General features: G+C 40.0%; 1 protein-coding gene across 5 annotated transcripts in view; it reads right to left on the bottom strand.

Annotated features, from left to right (window-relative positions):
* The window catches only part of mad1l1 (mitotic arrest deficient 1 like 1), a 90,742-nt gene that overhangs the window by 45,749 nt on the left and 27,877 nt on the right, over window positions 1–17,116 (bottom strand). For 4 of the 5 annotated variants that reach the window (XM_067497625.1, XM_067497626.1, XM_067497624.1 and 1 more), the window contains exons 16-17: window positions 15,695–15,899; window positions 8,366–8,559 (exon numbers count right to left, since the gene is read on the bottom strand). In XM_067497625.1, the coding sequence (XP_067353726.1) occupies window positions 8,366–8,559; window positions 15,695–15,899 (399 nt within the window). Of the gene's footprint in view, window positions 1–6,521; window positions 7,014–8,365; window positions 8,560–15,694; window positions 15,900–17,116 lie in introns of those variants that run through there. The other variant, XM_067497627.1, reaches the window with a different exon arrangement.

Below are 17,116 nucleotides of genomic sequence, written 5' to 3'. Positions count from 1 at the left end.
AAAAATAAAAACCATGGAGGGGAACCTCTTGCAAAAATTAAGACAGCTTTTCTATACATATTTATATTCTAATCAACAGTTTGTTTACGGTTTTGATAGTGTGTCTGAGCAATAAATGACTAATGACTACATACACAGAACCCAAAACTGATTTGTGCATGATATAATAAACATCCTAACTCTACACTGTCATCAAACTGATTCTCACTAGCATAAATACATAAAACATAGAATTAGTTTTAGTTGTCAATATAAAACACGCTGAAAGGTTCAAAGTGCAAACAATACTTGGTGTAAATTTCTTTCTTTGGCCAGATTTTTGGTTTTTGGTTTTTCTTCAAATTGGAAAATAATAAATATGCATATATGTGACTTACATGTGAGTAATGAGCTGTGTAGGGACCTCTGTGTAGTATTAAACAAAGCATGGTCTATTGCAGGAGATACACATCCACTGGGCCGGTTTTTTAAGCATTACAAATACTACCAACTTATTCCAAGTGGGAATGAGAAGGATATTTATATGCAGTGTGAATTTCACCCTGAATTCAGAAAACATATGCAGTGTGCGTTTCAGAAAAAGTCAAATCAAGATCGTAAACAAGATTTGTTTTTCTGGAAGTTTGAGGAGAGTGAGCAACATGTGAGTTTTTCTAAATTAACTGAACTGGCAGTGATACTGTTTACAATTATTAAATCAAAATTTTACAAAAAATATTAAGTAATATACCGAGCTTGTCTGCCTATTATTTCATTGACTTGGAACTAAACATCTGAATAAAAGACGACGACAAATTCAACACATCACTGCTGGCTCTCCAATTAGTTTCGATTTGGCAAATGATAACAAATAAGAGGCCAATATATGCGTTTTTCCTTTTGAGTGAAGTTATTTGAATTTGAATTTGCACTCCAAGCCACAAGGCGGCAAAAGCGTGTTTATGGTAATACGCTCAGTCGTGGAATTTTTGAAAGCAAATATCGCTGCAGTGCTGCCAGTGATCTGTGACTCTACCCTCACGAGAGGCATCAAAAGCGCCACTCCACCATCATAACGCGTTAATGCAAATTCCTTTTAATGCCACTACTTTTTCGACCCTTTTTAAACACAGGTTCTATTATGTGACAGAACCAATTTATAATCACTGTTTGAACTGGCGCAAGGCAGGACAGTGTGCAAGAAACTGAGTAGTGTGCCAACTCATTCTCAGCATTTTATTTGCACCAGTTGTACCTGCTAAGCTGTGAATCACATCAGTGAGACAAGGAAAGAGGATCACCGAGTGATAGTGACTGATTTCTGTATCCAAACCCAACACCGTGATTATTAACACGTTCTTATTAATGTAGCTAAAGGATAGGGAAGTGAATTTTCAACCGGTGCAATTTTGCTGTTGTATAAACTAAATAAGGAATTATTAGTCTCAAATTATCGGATTATTAGCCTCAACAAGTCAGTACCAGTATGCAAACTTTTAAAATGTCGCATTACAGTAAATAACAGGGAAAACTATTAAGTTTTTTTTTTTTTACTTCTTTGAGAAACATTAACTCTTTCTGACAGTGTTTTAATGTTTTGTACATCTAATCTACAATATATATTTATATCCATTATTTAAGTCTAAATGTGTTTCCACTTTTGAATAAATCCGACACTGCACTGTGCATTTCACAAAAGTGTGGCAACTTTGGTCAAACAGTTAAGCTTACAACAGATGGTGATCATTATGTGATACACTGAACCACTGCTAATCTCATCCAGCTCAAACACGATTTTGCATACTTTTGAAATATACACCGGTTTTACCTTCAAAGATAAGTCCAATACTTAATTTTTATGGGGGGATTAGTCAGAAGCGCTCCCAACACCGGCAAAACATTGGACCAGAGGACAGAAAGAAAAAAAACTATTGTCTGGGAAATGCTTTATTAGTTATTGGTTTGAAAAATATTTTTTGACTTGCAAGAAAAAATGCTTGGTCATCATAATTTTCTGGTCATCACGTTTGTGATCCATGCAGTTTTTCTGCATGACAAACAACTTTCATTTCGGGATCTCGGAGATGAATATAGTTTACTAATGAAGCACTTCTTTTTGATGTTTAAATGCAAAATGCATAACAGGATGCCGATATGATATTGAAAGACATTTCTTATAAACCAATCTATTTGTGTACAAACTCAAGATGCCAACAAAGCCCCCTGACTAACCCAAATAAGTGGGGATTTGGGGACAACAGTAAGACAAGGGTACTGAAGACGTGTGAACTGGAAAAACCTTCTCCCACACATGACCCCAGACGGACTTGTGTCGCTGTGATGTATCATGTTACCATGGAGACAGCAGACATATGTTCCAAACATCGAACAGAGGAACAAGTGACGCTGACAAGGGCATGCATAGACCCACACACAGATATTCTCTCTCTCTCTCACACACACACACACACACACACACACACACACACCCTGAGGGCAGGCAGGACAGGAAGCTGTCAGGAGAAATCAGACTCAACATTCTCTCCTTTCTCTGGGATTTTAACTCCACGATTTCTCTCTGAAGGTTTAAGTACATAAAGCCATATGCACTGAAAGTGCAGTTAATTTATTCACTCTTGTATTCCCATTAGTCTTTGTGTTTACTGTTTATTAGTGTTTTGCTCATGCTTATCTTCACAGCTAACAGCGATACATCAGTGAGTGTTTTGTTTCACTCTGTGAGATGAAGTCCCAGCAAGTGTTCTTTCTTCTCCCAAAAAAAAAAAAAATAATAAACCACCCACTCATCTATCCTTTTTAGTTTCACATTTATTTTAGTAGCTCCCTACTCTGTATAATACACATGCACCAGAGGTCATGAAGGTGTGAACATGTTTGACACCAGAAAACTATTTGAAAAAGGAATAATGGGTCTTGCCATCATCTTAGTAATGATGCAGTATATGTAGACATTTATCTACAAACAATAGCTCAATATCTGGAAACAATTTCTAAAAATACTGCATTATTATTTGGTCTGTATCATGACCTTGTTTGTTTAGGCAGAGCTACAAATATGTATACTACAGTGTGACGGGAAGAGAAGAGATTATCTTTTCAGATATGACTACAGTCGGTGCAGTATTCATGGATGAAACCAGATTATGAGTTCAATGAGGCCAACAAAAAAAACAAAAAAAAAAACCCAGGAATGACAATGTAAACTGAATTGGCTAGAAGTCTCCTCATTTAGCAAACATGCCAATATTTTCCCGTGTCGAATGAGGTTGGCTAAGTATTTGTTTCGCCAAACGGGAAAAGCATCATACAAGACCTCATACTAAGTTTCATTTTAAAGTTCTGACCAGTTGGATTTATTTTCCATGTTTGTTGATTTTGTGTGTGCCGACACTGTGAGCATCTTATGTGAATGTTCCCCGTCCTTGTAAAGCTCCCTATTTGGATACAAGTGTAGTTTGTACATGTAGCACTGGAGTTTTGTCAATTTAATACATTGACTTACATGAGGACAAAAAAGCAAAACGTTAGCATAGCCCTGATTATAAATAAGAAGGATTTCTCTATTGTCCTACTTCAGAAAATCAGCTCTATCGACATTTTTACACCTGAATGGATCCTGTCAATAGTGTTGCAATGAATGTGCTATAACTGTCATTCCCCTTTTAACTTGCCCATTCCCACTTTCCTCTGAAATCGATTTATAAAAAAGGGTTAAAGTAAATGGCACACCTTTATATTGGTACTTATCATTTTAAGTAGGTGCCACGCTCAGCTACAAATAACACTAACACTCCAGTGACATTAAATCTGATTGGTCAGGAATAGAGAGAAACGGATAAGCTTATCACTGGGCGAGGAAGAGTGGCACCAGAAAGCTTTTTGGCTACTGGCCCAGCTGGGTCCCACTGGACAAGCTCTTGAATCTTATTGGCCCTGTAGCCACCAGCAGACCCTGACAGTCGAGCTGTGCTTCAAAGTTATTTTAAAATTAAGCTATAACAGACGAATGACTTAAGCCATTCGAGCAGTGATTGCTTACAATCCGTCTTACACACACACACACACACACACACAAGCTCACAGGCAAACACACATTTGTGTGGAGTTAATCATCCCCAAGTGGCTGATAAAACAGAGACAGGTCATTAAGACTCGACAGTGTTCATAAACTGTACTTTATTAACTGTCCGCTCCCTTCTCCCCCTCTCACGCAGACACAAATGATTTTGTTTTTTTAAGAAGGCCCTGTTTCACGGCTTCTTTAAACCTTCGCCATTTTTTAAACTGTCTGCGCTGTATAAACATCACCTAAACTTCACTATTCGTCCATACATTCCTTCATTTCCCTCCTCTCTCTGGTAAGAGAGGTTGACAGTTAATTGGGACGATGTTTTAATGAGCTGGCCCTGCGATTCCATCTTCTACTTTGATTACGGAGGGAAGACAGGAGAGCAAATGTCAATTAGGTAAAGGAAAGAGTGAGAGAGCGAGGGAAAGGAGGAGAGAAAGAACAGGAAACGTCAATTGACAAGGAGCATGTCAGAGTTTTTAGTGTCACAGATGTGTGTGTGCTTATTTGTTAATGAGCTAATCAATAGCAAAGGTGTGTAAGCCCAGCAGTGGGTCTGCTTTGGGAGATTACTTACAGAGACACACAACTTGCACAGCCTGTTTGTCTACAACATGCGTTTTTAACAGGTCGGATTCAACTAAAGCTGCTCAGCTAAAGTTTCTCAGGTATCAAATCAAAACAAAACACAAGTCTGATTCTCATTTCAACTTTGATTAACCAATTAATCGCTTCATTTGAGCTACTGCGTGTCTCTAACCAGCATCATCATAGATGCTGGGGAGAGGGAAAATAAAAACACATTGTTTTTTGTCTGCAGCAATCTAACCAGGGGCGTGTATGAAAAGTCTGCCAAAGAGGAATCTATCCTATGTCAGATTAACTTTTTGGACTGTGTTTACTTCGACCTGTAAGGGGCAGAAATGTTAATGTTGTAAAATGCAAGCAGTACATTCCTCCTGCTTGAAACTTCTGGAAGAAGAATGTGCAAATACCTCACTTGCTCACTCACAGCTAAGGCATTTATCTCGCTGATTAGCAGAGCCTCATAAATACCTAATCACTGATGCTAATCAGCCCTCTCACCTAGGGGTGAGCTAAAAATATAAGTTACACAGAAGTTAGGCTAATACACAGAACACTTTCTGCACACCTTCCCAATCTAAATAATTCTCGCATCAAAGCCATTTTAACTTTGCATTAATCCATTATTAATTGATAAACAGCGTTTCTACACATACACTGGCGATAACTACATGGCATGTGCATCACACTGGTTCCTGTTTTCAGGTGCTGTAAAGGCACCACACAGTCACAGTTGACTTTGACACCCACAACGTTTGATCTCCCACTATTATAGGAGCCTCTGTTAACACACCAACACACAGTCAAGCTTCTGACTTAATTCTCTAAAACTGATCAAAAAGGAACAGCATGGAGGTTGCAACATAATGAGATTCCTTGTGACTTTGAAGTGTAAAAATGTATCTAAAATCCAGTGGTTTATGATAAATGTTTTGGAGAGGTGCATCCTGATTAGCCACACATTGTGCAACTATAAAATTTAATTTAAAAAAAAAGTCTGAAGTGGTAGACAGCTATAGAACATCAACTATTAGGATTCATGCTCCAAAAACAATTGACATCTGTGTGAAATTTTACATTTACCCTTTTCACTCTACACTTCCCTTTACCATTTCACTCTGGACCAGCGCTGAACTGATTGACTGACAGCATACTGTCATTAACCCTGGAGCCATGCCGCAAGCATGCCTAAAAAGTAATTCTGCTCAGGGAAATGGGGGGAAGACTATCAATATGTTCATTTAGAGGTCATTTAAATATTATTTGCTAACATTTTCCAATCCAACCACAAGGGGCACGAGCCAGTGTCTTCTTGTGCCAGTCTGTGCAAGTCTGGATAAATGCAGAGGGTGTGAGTCAGGAAGGACATCCGAATAAAACACGTGCCAAATTAAAAATGCAAATCGCGACCTCCTCGCCGAATCGGAGGCACATGAACAGCAGAAAGGAACAGAAAAATTTGCTGACGTTTTCCCTCAAAATTACTACTTTGATAACGAGTTCATTGTTCAATTAATACATTATTGAACAAATCTTCTGACCGTCTGGTTGCAGCTAATTAGATGTATAGATTAGTAGTTTCTAGCTGGATATAAAAAACAAAATGATACTTTTTTTGGGTTGCTAATTCAAACGTGTTGAATTTTGAGGCTAAAATAACCATAACAGTTGCAGGTTAAACAGCTTACAGCACAGGAGGGAGATTTGGGTGCCTCTGCTGGAGGGGGGATATTAGCAGGATTATCTGGCACCCCTGTTGGTGAGGTGAATAACATTAGAATCCTATTTGCAAAGATCTCTATGCTTTCTGTTCAAAATCCCCCATTTTCCCTCCACTTTCTCCTTCTTCATCCTAAAATTAGTACACTTTATATTCCCCTAACCCAGATTACACCCATACACATCTAAGGAGCATGTTATGTATATTGAATTCTTGTGTGAGTGTTCCTTTTTACGTACGTGCACGTGTGCCGTGTGAGTGTTGTATTCCATTAGTAGTACAGGCCTCTCTGCTCCAATCGTCCACCAGGCGAGTGTGTCATACACACTCAGACAGTAGAGAACACCCTGCATACTAATACTGGAGATGTCAGCATCTGTTTTGTGTGTCTCTATGTGTGTGTGTGTGTTTGTTTCTCTGTACATCTGTATGGAAGTGCACCCAACAGAGAGTGAGGTGAGGTGTAGGGTGGGAGGTGCTGTGTGTTGAAATGTGGTGTGACTGAGAGTGCTGAGATTGAAGGGGAGTATGTGTGCATTTGAGTGTGACAGTGTGCACTATGAAGGCATTAGCTGTGTATGTGTGTGTGCATGTGTATGTGTTCAGAGGTTAATAAATATTGACAGTGAATTATCTCTTCTGGCAGGGTCGCAGGTGGATTTAACAGAGCAGATTGGACACACCGGGAAGGGGAGAGAGAAAAAAATATATAAAATGTATGCACACTCAAACATCTACATTCCCTATTCTCATAATTCTCTACTTCACCTGCATTGAAGTGACTCCTTGAGCAAGGCATTTACCATCATCAAACACTTAGTAATAAGAATAAAGGTGCCTTCGATCTTGCCAGCAAGGATTTTTAATGGTTTGTGGTCTAACTCGAGGCCCCCGATCATAACACAAGCATGGTGATTAGCTAGTGCTACATACTCAGATCATAGGGTAACGGGGGGGGGGGGACGAAGAGAGAAGAAGTGAGATAATGAGAGAAGTGTTTGGGAGCAGAAGTGACAAAACGATAAAGTACGAAAAGAACATAACAGGGTTTGTTTTTTTCCAGTCTGAAGCTACCTAAGAAAAAGATTTGTTCAACAGCTGAGGGACAGAAACTGTTTTTTTCTTTTTTTGCCCACTCAATGAGTATGGGGAGAGGTGATCGATTAATGCAGTCCAGCACTGTGACGCTGCCCAGTCATCAGTCTCTTCCTTTCTCTCCCTAACACACACACAAAAAAATTTCCTCAACAAATTCAATACACACAGCAGAGGCGAGTCAGTCAGCATAGCATCCCTCACCCTGCATGGCTGAGTTGGGCACAAAGCTATAAGGTAGCGCAATGGTGCATAAACATGGATATGGGGGATACAGTAAAAATGGAGGAGGGAAAAGAAAAAAAAAAAAAAAACACAATGCAAGGTCAAATTTGCATTTCCTAAAGCATTCGTGTAGCTCACTAAAACAGATATCAGCACTCGCACAGATGCTACAGCCTGTAGGAATGTGGATATTGAAAATGTTTCCCTTTTAACTTTACAATTCTCTGCTAATAATCACTGTGTATGTGTTTACAGAAGCACACAGTGTCAGTGAGTCATAGTTATAGAACCCACACCTCTGGTTTAACTTTTTAGTGTGTGTGGTAAATACCCACACACACAGGATAGGAAGGAAGGAAATGATACGTCTAATTACACCAAGAAGAGATGAAATATGCAACTTTTAACAACATTTGAGAGCATCAGGGAGCTACTAATAAGCAGGAGGCTGGAAGAGATGAGAGATCTGCAAATGTTGCAGCTAAAGACAGAGATAGAGAGAACGACATCTATAACACAATACAAAAGAAACGTGTTTTTCCCAAAAACGCCACAAGATACTGCAACATTGTGTCACATTAAATGACCATTTGAGTATTGGTTTTGAAATAGTGTTATAAAAGTTATAAATAGAGTGTCTCCATATTGCCCAGTCTTGTAAGCACACATACCTTTTTGAAAAGCAAGACGTCATCCATATGCTCTGCATACACTGAGGTGAGCCTGTACTGGTTCTCTGTGGTGATATCCATTTGGTAGCCAGTGAGGACGCAGCAGACTGTACGGAACTCCTGGATTTTCTTCTGAAACACCTCCATCAGCCTCTGGTTTTTGAGCTCAGAGAGCTCCAATTTCTTACGTAAATCTGCAAAATAAAGAAGTTGGCGGGAAATACGTGAGTTAGATGTTCTGGAATGGACAGTAAATACAGTTATATATCACTCTGGACACGTGCAACTCTGAAATGACAATGGAAAGCTGGTTTCACACGTGCACCGTGAGGCCTAAACATTTCTAGACATTACCCAGAAGAGTTTCATGTGAGAACACAAATGTCTGAGTCAGATGCCCGGGACATTATCCTGCAAACCCCCTAGTGCAAAGTTCACGGAACGTCTGAGTGAGCCCATATGGGAATACAGTAACTGCAGACAGTGTCTTGACCTGACATTCTCACAATATGTGAAAACAGCTTAAGATTCATCTATTTCTTGTTTTTATGGTCAAATCATGAGATGGCTCCATATCTAAAGGTAAACTTCCTGTAGCACTCCATCTGCTCACTTGCGGCGTGCTAAACACCGTAATACAAACAGCACCGTCGGGACTAGAGCAGTCAGATGTGTTCCCTAGCTGGGAGGAGAGGAAAAGCAGAATGTGGCTCGACTTTCATTTCGTGAAAATCAATTTGAGATAATTACGTCAATGTGAAGGCTTGATTTGAGAAGGCAGAGAAATTATTTTGTCTGTGCAAAAATGAGTTGTTATGGCGGAAATTATTGACAATGTTATCGCTGCAGCGAAGGTTAAAAGGGATACACATGCATGTGAGCGTGTGTAATTGTGCATAAATTTAAAGTAGACAAATTGTAAAAGAAATGAGAAGAACAGAAAAACTCTCTTTTATACTTGAAAGTGTATTTTCAAAGCCCAGGCTTCTATCCCTGCCGTGACTCATACCTACTGCCATCCGCCATTCTTGTTTTTAATCATCTTATAAGTCTATTATATTAATCATTATTTAAAAAAAAAAAACTAAGATGCTGTGAGTGTGTCTGTCTGGGGACCTGTCTCCTAGATGACTGGGCTCCTCCTGAATGTCAGTCACCGCTGATAGACACTGTTTGGAGACTTCAGCACTGTGACAAAACTGTCAATTTGTGACAGCTATCAAACTTGCCTGAAAGTGACTGTTAATTCTCATATGACAGCATAAAGTAGATACTGCTTAAACTTACTGCAACATGCAGACGTGTACACAGGGGTGTTGAGTCTTTAAAATAGAAACATATGCAAGTCATCCAACATGTGTGCTAAGTATTTCGGTTATGAACTTTCTCAACACTTGACAGTTGTTAAGTGACTTCTGACTTGTGTCCTTAATTGGTCCCTATGGGTCTAAGCACATTGCTCTACAAACTATCAAGAAAAGTCCACTTATTAGGGTCCTTATCTTTATATTTTGGCCTGTTATTCTTTCCACTTAAACTAGTCCCAAAAGTCTGGGAAATTGCTCGGCTTCATACGAAATGCATTACAAGTGTAATGTCGTTCTGACTTTGCTTCTTCTGACATCTGAAGGATAAGAAGGGATTAAAGGAGAAAGTACATATGAAAACAACAAGAATTAAACCATATATAAAAATAAATAAATTCAAAACCTGAAATAAGCATTGCCACATTTCACCAAAAAGTAGTGGTGATAAATGTCTTGGTGGTAGAGTTTATTTTCGAGCTACATCATAGATCACTGTCAAATACTTTATTGACATAAAAACTAGATAGAAGCTCTAAAGCAAGAAGACAGGTGAGGTCATTTCTGAAACTTAATACTTTCAGTAATACTTTACCACTTTTTACTGTAAAGAAACCCCCAGGCCACTTTCAAAAAGGAGCAAAACTCCTTCATTCACAAAAGGCAGTCATGTGTAAAGCTTGGAACAATATGTAATAATAAAAATAACAATAACAATATAATAATACTTAAATGACTGGTTTAAATGTTTTAAAAAGGATTAAAATAAAAGGATTTGTAATCTGGTCCGGCCATAAAATATCAAATATTGAACCCAAGTACAGGCCATAACTCTTTCTTTAGAAATATAAAAAAAAAAAAAGAAAAAAATGTTTTCACTGCCAATAAAATGGTCATGACCATAATTTAGTTGGTTGAGCACTGCTTAATTAAATATAAAAAACTGAATTTTGTATTTACATAAAATCCAATTCCAATTCAAATCAGTTCCAACTGACTAAAATCATGATGTCCGTGTCACATTCTGAAAAATGGAAAAACCCACCCCAAACCCAGGATTGAGAGGAGTTTGGACAACATTCTCCTCTCAGCCACAACATGCAGAGGGTCCACCTTCTCCCCCAGAACAGAACCAGCCCTCCTTAGTTTGTGCAGTCTTACTGTGCCACGTTCATATTGATGCCCCAAGAGAAGATGGAATAGAAGATGGAGCTTGCTACCACAGACTCATAAAACATCTGCAGCATGTTGCTGTTCCTTTGTTTTACTGATGGTAAGCTGGACACAATGGTGCTCACACAAGTTACCAAAACTCTCCACCGCTGATTGATACGCCCCGACATCTCCACGATGTATACATCCAACCACAGAGTTACCAGAAAACGTCTGAAGGTGGCAGGACTGAGTTGTACCTGAAGTCAGAGGTACACAGGGTGAAGAATAAGGGAGATAGAACTGTCCCTAGGGGAGCACCTGTGCGGCAGGTCACAGTGTCAGACAAACAGTTCTGCAGACGGACGTACTGGGGTCGGTCAGTGAGGTAGTCCAAGATCCTGTCAGCCACGGGGGTGTCAACAAGCATGCTCATTAATTTTTCTCCCAGCAGGAAAGGCTGGATTGTGTTAAAATCCGTGCAGAAGTCAAATAACATAATCCTTACAGACCACCCCAGGTTTGTCCAGGTAGATGTAGATGCAGTACAGCAGGTGGATGAGGGCTGAGACTGATAAGCAAACTTGAGGGGATCCAGAGATAGTTTCACTAGGGGCCGGAGGTAGGCCAGGACCAGTCTCTCCAACACTTTCATGATGTGGGAGGTTAGAGGCGCGGGTCTGTAGTCACTGGGGACACTGGGGTGGGCCACTTTTGGTACAGGCACCATGCATGACGTTTTCCATCGCACAGCTACTCCCTCTCCAGCTGCAGACTCAGGTTAAAAATGTGCTGAAGGAAGCCACGTAGCTGTGGGGTACATGCTTTCAGTACTCTGGGGCTGACTACATCAGGACCTGCAGCCTTTGTGGGGTGAAGCCTGCATAGCTCTCTCCTCCCCTGTTCTGCTGAGATGGTGAAGCTCCTTGGGGGGTGGATATGACGCACAGCAATCTATTGAAATAGGTGTTAAAACCATGAGCTCTATCCTCACTCCCCTCTGTCCTCTGGTGTCATATCCAGTATTGCTCTTCATGCTGCTCCAGACTGCTCTGGTATCCTTCTGTTGGAGCCTCTTTTCAAGATTCCTCCTGTGAGCCTGAAAGCCATCTCTGGACCTCTCTCACTGCTTCCCTGTCACCTGACCTGAACGCTGCCTTCTTCTCATTCAGGATGATTTTGTGAGCCATGGCTTGTTGTTTGGGAAGCAGCAGACAGTTTTTGTTAGCACACACCTCAACACAGAATTTGATGTAATCTGTAATGCAGCCTGTCAGTCCATCAATGTCCTCACCATGTGTCTCAGAGTATTTTCCAATGCGTGGCCTCAAAACTTCCCTGCAGGGCATTTGTGGCCCCCTCAGACCCTACTTTCACTGTTTTGGTGGTGGGAGGCTGCCTTTGAACCAGGCAGGTTGATCGGGTTGTGTTCAGACCTCCCCAGGAGCTGTAGGCCTCTTTAACATTTGAGTTTATCAGGTCCAGCATCTTCTCCCCCGGTGTGAAAATCCACATACTGTGCTTAGGAGGGGAGGGTCTTTGAGGGAGTAGCATGAGTCACCTCATAAAGGGGGCATCGGGATGTCAGGTCTTGAATCTGGCTGCAACAGAGTGTATGACCTTTTCACCGTCGCTTGCCTGTTTTCTTTTCCACCCCTCTGCTTTTTATCAGCTCTGCAACCTCTCGCTTTTTTCCTCCTTATTTCGTCCAGGATGTTTAAAGTCCGAACAAAACTTAAATCCACGGTGCCGGTCTGCTGCAGCCCGATCAGCTGTTCCCGACTGTAAACAAGTGAGCGGCTCGAGCTCCATATGGCCGTTGCGCGCTGGTCATAGCGTGAAGCAGAAAAAGTACCGCATTGATAAAAAAAACAAAGTTCCTGAAAAATTCCTCGACTTGCATGATCAGAGTGGGTGAGCTTTACACAGCAAATTGGATCATTTACTATAAAAAGAGAGCAACTGCAACATGCTGCAGCTCGAACTGCGCCTGCGCATTTAGCATCACTACCAGTGGAATTCTTAATGTCATCACACGCAGTGAGCAAAACCTTTTCGAGTTAAATCATTCTGAGACATTTAAATTGGGCAAGCTGGATAGAAAGACAATCATTTTACATGGAAAGAAGTACAGAAGAAGAATTGTGAATTGCAGGCGGACAAAATCTAAATACACAGAAAATCCCATGGAAGAGGAGAGCGGCCGAGTTTAAAGATATGAGAAAACACAAGAGAAAGGAAGCAAGCTAAAGAGAAAGTGCAAAAGAGAGACAAAGAGGGACAAAGAGAGACAGAATCAGAAAGAACCCTGTGGTCGTCAGTAGACAAATTAGCCAAAGACTTCCAGCCCCAAACTGTCCTGAACTCTAATTAAATATTTAACCCTGTCATAACTACACTTCCCCTCTAACTGTCTGTCTTGTACTCACACATAAAAGGACAAAGAGCTTAACAGCCATGAATATCAATTAGGCTACTTTCTTTTTCTTTTACTTAAGGCATAAAGCCACAAGAGGGCACAAAACTACTAGTGTCTCTCCTTGACTGGTGAAAGGGAACTATAGTACATAAAAGTGGCACTGTCGAAGCCTCTTGTGACAAAGGCTCATTGAACAACACTCACAGCGGTGCAGAGATTGTCCGTTTTTTTAACCAGGGTCACCCTGTTTATCAGAGTGATGATTTCTGCTTGATTCGTACGTTTTTAATCATTCTTAATTGCTGCAATTTTATAATGGCAAATGTAAAAGGTCTGTGCAGGATGAAGCAAAGCCGTTTCAACATACAGACACAAGAAGAGTCAATAGGCAAAATTTTTAAGCTGATAAAACAGTTGTGATTCTTAATGTCTTTGTTCAAAACATCCAGAAAACATACATATTGAAAAAGTAATTGCAACACTGCATTATTATTATTGTGATGGCTGATTTTCATTTTTGCCACAGCACGGTGTGTAAATACAGTATAATGTCTGAAGGTGTGTTGGAAATTTGTAAGACAGAGCAAAAACAAGCCAGCAGCACTAACACACTGCTGTAGAGGGCAACGAAAACACCTGTAACTTTATTAATTAACCTGTTATTAAATATTTTTTAATTATTGTTAAATGTGTCACACTATGACACCAAGACAGGACCAGCCAGGATTTTTAAAGTCAATAAATCTGTATTCACATCAGTCTCTTGATGAAGTTTGGTTAGTTTACTAACAACAAGCTGGTGGTTCACTAACCGTTAAGTTTAAATAGTCTGATAATGACGAGGTCATTGAAAGCAGCGGTAAGGGGGTTGGAGTCTTACAGCTGACAGCAGCGTATTAAAAGTTATTGCACGTCAGACCGGGAGTTTTGGAGGCAACATTTGAACCGTGATTCTTCACGAGAAGAAATAAAAACACTTTGTTAAGCTACAGCAGCCTCACATTTTAGACTATAAGGAAAATAAATGCATAAATGGTTTTTTTTATAAATCATCACATGACCGTCACTATGGTCGGCGTTGACAGTAGTTTCTCCAGTTGATCTACAGCCATGCACAGTAATTGGGTGCACATACAACTGACAGCAGCTCATGATAAATAAAAACAAACCTAATCTCAGTCGGCAAGTTTAAGTAATTCACATGACATTTAACTACGCAATATTCATACACAAGCATTTATGTAGTTTGTTTCATAAATCAGATTTAAAAATAGTGTTACCGAGACGCTGTTTATACATCCACAGGCAACTCTGAGGCGCCTGTTGGCTAAAAGGAGAACTGCTGGTTGGATTTTATGAACTCGGTGCACTGCTTTCCTGATGCAACGCCACATGTAGGGTACTGCCAGCATATTGCAGAAGAATGACACTTTAAATGCATAGATCTATATGTAGACACAGTCACAGCGAGCTCATCAAAAATCAACACTGACATTGCTGAACACGTCCATCTGTGTGGCTAAAACAGTACTGCAGACGTTGACTCCTTAGACCAGGGGGGGAACAGAGCATTTTTTCATCGTGTTTCTCTTCAAAAGCTGATGTGTACAAAGTTCTGATTTACAAAAGAGTTTGATCATAAGATCCAAGTCACTCATGACATATTTTTGTAGGCCAGCTTGGAGTATCCCTAGATCCTGTAATAAAAAAAAAGCCTATGACTCTTTTGTATTTTTTCCAAAATCCAGCCACTTTGCTTTTGCCCAGCTTTGCTCCTCCCTGCTCCACGATGGTCTTCTACTGTCCGCTACGCTCCAACGTGCTGCCCTCCAGGCATTATTTTATTTTCTATCAAATTACAATAAATAAAATGAAGCAAAACTTAATATTGAAGCCAAAGGTTTCCTGATCCAATCAACTGTATTAGTGCCGACCTGGGCATTTCACAGAGGACTGGTATGTACAAACATAAGGCCAATCTAAATCCAGCCTTTACTGAACTCTAATGTGATTTCTGTACCTCAGCCTGCTGCACTCCTTCCCACAGCTTCTCGTTTTTAACCTAGTACTCCTCTTTAAATTTGCAGTGTCAAAGTGTGAGCTCCATTTAATTCACATATAATAAAAGGGTGGAATAACACTCCTTTATGCATCTTATTGTGCATTATTCAAAGGCTCTTTAATCTCATTGATCTTATGTCAACGTTTTAAAATGAAAAAGATATTATCAGGCCCTTGAGTATTTGGATCAATTAGTTTGTTAAATATAAGGTGTAGAGTCAAATTGCAGATGTGTCAGATAAACAAATAATTATGTTTTTCTGCTATTTATCAAAATGTAGTATTTGAGCTTCAAATAGATTTTAAATCAACATTTAAAGAGCCATTTTTATTCCAGACTTCTTATTATAATTATAGTATAGGCTAAAAGGAAGTCTGTGTTGTGAAGCTTACCCAGCACCTCCTTCGATGGTGGCAAACTGAGGCTAAAACTGGACATGTTTACACAAGGGTCTTCTTGCAATGCGCGCACAAGGTCGCTGAGACGCGTCACTTCCTCCTGAAGATCCTCCATTTCCTGCTTGCGCTGTTGCTTGGCAACAGTAGTGGGGTTCATTTTGAAGTGGAGCACTCGGGTTTTGACTGGATCATAGTCTCCCTGGGACAGAAAGAGACAACAATATAGTTCAGACAATCAATTCAGATCAGACCACTGCACAGCCTGCCTTAAAAGCTTTTGAAACAAAGTGTCCTTATAACAACTTTAAAACAAAAAATAAATTTAACTTCTAAAGATTAAAATATGTCAGTTTAGTGAACATGAACACTGATTTAAGAAAGACTGAAAATATACTGAACATTTGAGAATGCTTAAAAATATATAAAAAAAAGTATCAGTTCAGTATCAAATCTTTTAGAATACATTTCCTGTTCAAGGCTACACATGAAACAGCAGGCACAGCAGTGCAAGATGTGAAACTGTTCACTGCTAATGCATTTCTGTCAGATCTACCATGCAGGAACAATATGGACATGGCACAAAAGCTTAATCGCGAGAATAAGAAGAGCTTTATGAAAACCTCTGTATGTGCTGATTATAAGAAAAATGTAGGGGGAAGATGTAGGGGGGAGGCAGGTAAATGCATAAAAATATATGCAATCTGAACAGTCCCCAAATCTGTCCCGCAGTCCAAAAAACCGGCATGTTAGGTTCATTGTTGAATCTAAAATGGCCTGCAGGTGTAAATGTGAGTGGGAATGGTTGTCTGTGTGTGTCTCTCTGTGGCCCTAAGATACACTGGCAACCTGTCCAGGGTGAACCCCGCCTCTCCCCACAACCCAAACAGGACAAGTGGAGACAGATAAGGGATGGATGGATGGATATTGTAAACATTGTAAAAAATAACATTTGAAGCAACTGTGCAACTATTAAAGTAACACTAACCCATATAGTAACTGCATACTGAGTAATGGACATTTCCAAAACACAGGTGACCTGTGTAATGTCTGGCTTTGATACCCTGTGCACAAAGACAAGTGAGAGGGAGGAGGTGGGAATTCACTGAGCTAAATGACCAACTTTCTATGGGCTTATTTCCTTCTCTTTACAACCCGCTGCTGCCGTTACTCGTTTGGTGACTAGTCAAGCAAACACAAGTGCTGGCGTCTCCAAGGAAATGTAGAGAGCTGACATTACTGCTGCAACTGTTGAGAACTATTGGTGCCGCCGGTGCATGACAGCAGAGAATGTATTCATTCAAAAAAAACTTGAATTAATCTGACTGATTCAATTTATTGTGCAGCCCCATCATTGCCCCCAATGGTCAAGAGCAAACACATCTTACCTTACATCTTATCTTATAAGACCTCATAGTA

This window comes from Channa argus, chromosome 3 (assembly GCF_033026475.1).
Source record: "Channa argus isolate prfri chromosome 3, Channa argus male v1.0, whole genome shotgun sequence".
Classification (NCBI taxonomy): Eukaryota; Metazoa; Chordata; class Actinopteri; order Anabantiformes; family Channidae; genus Channa; species Channa argus.
The sequence above is the reverse complement of the archived record's forward strand: the minus strand, read 5'-3'. Positions and strand labels throughout refer to the sequence as shown.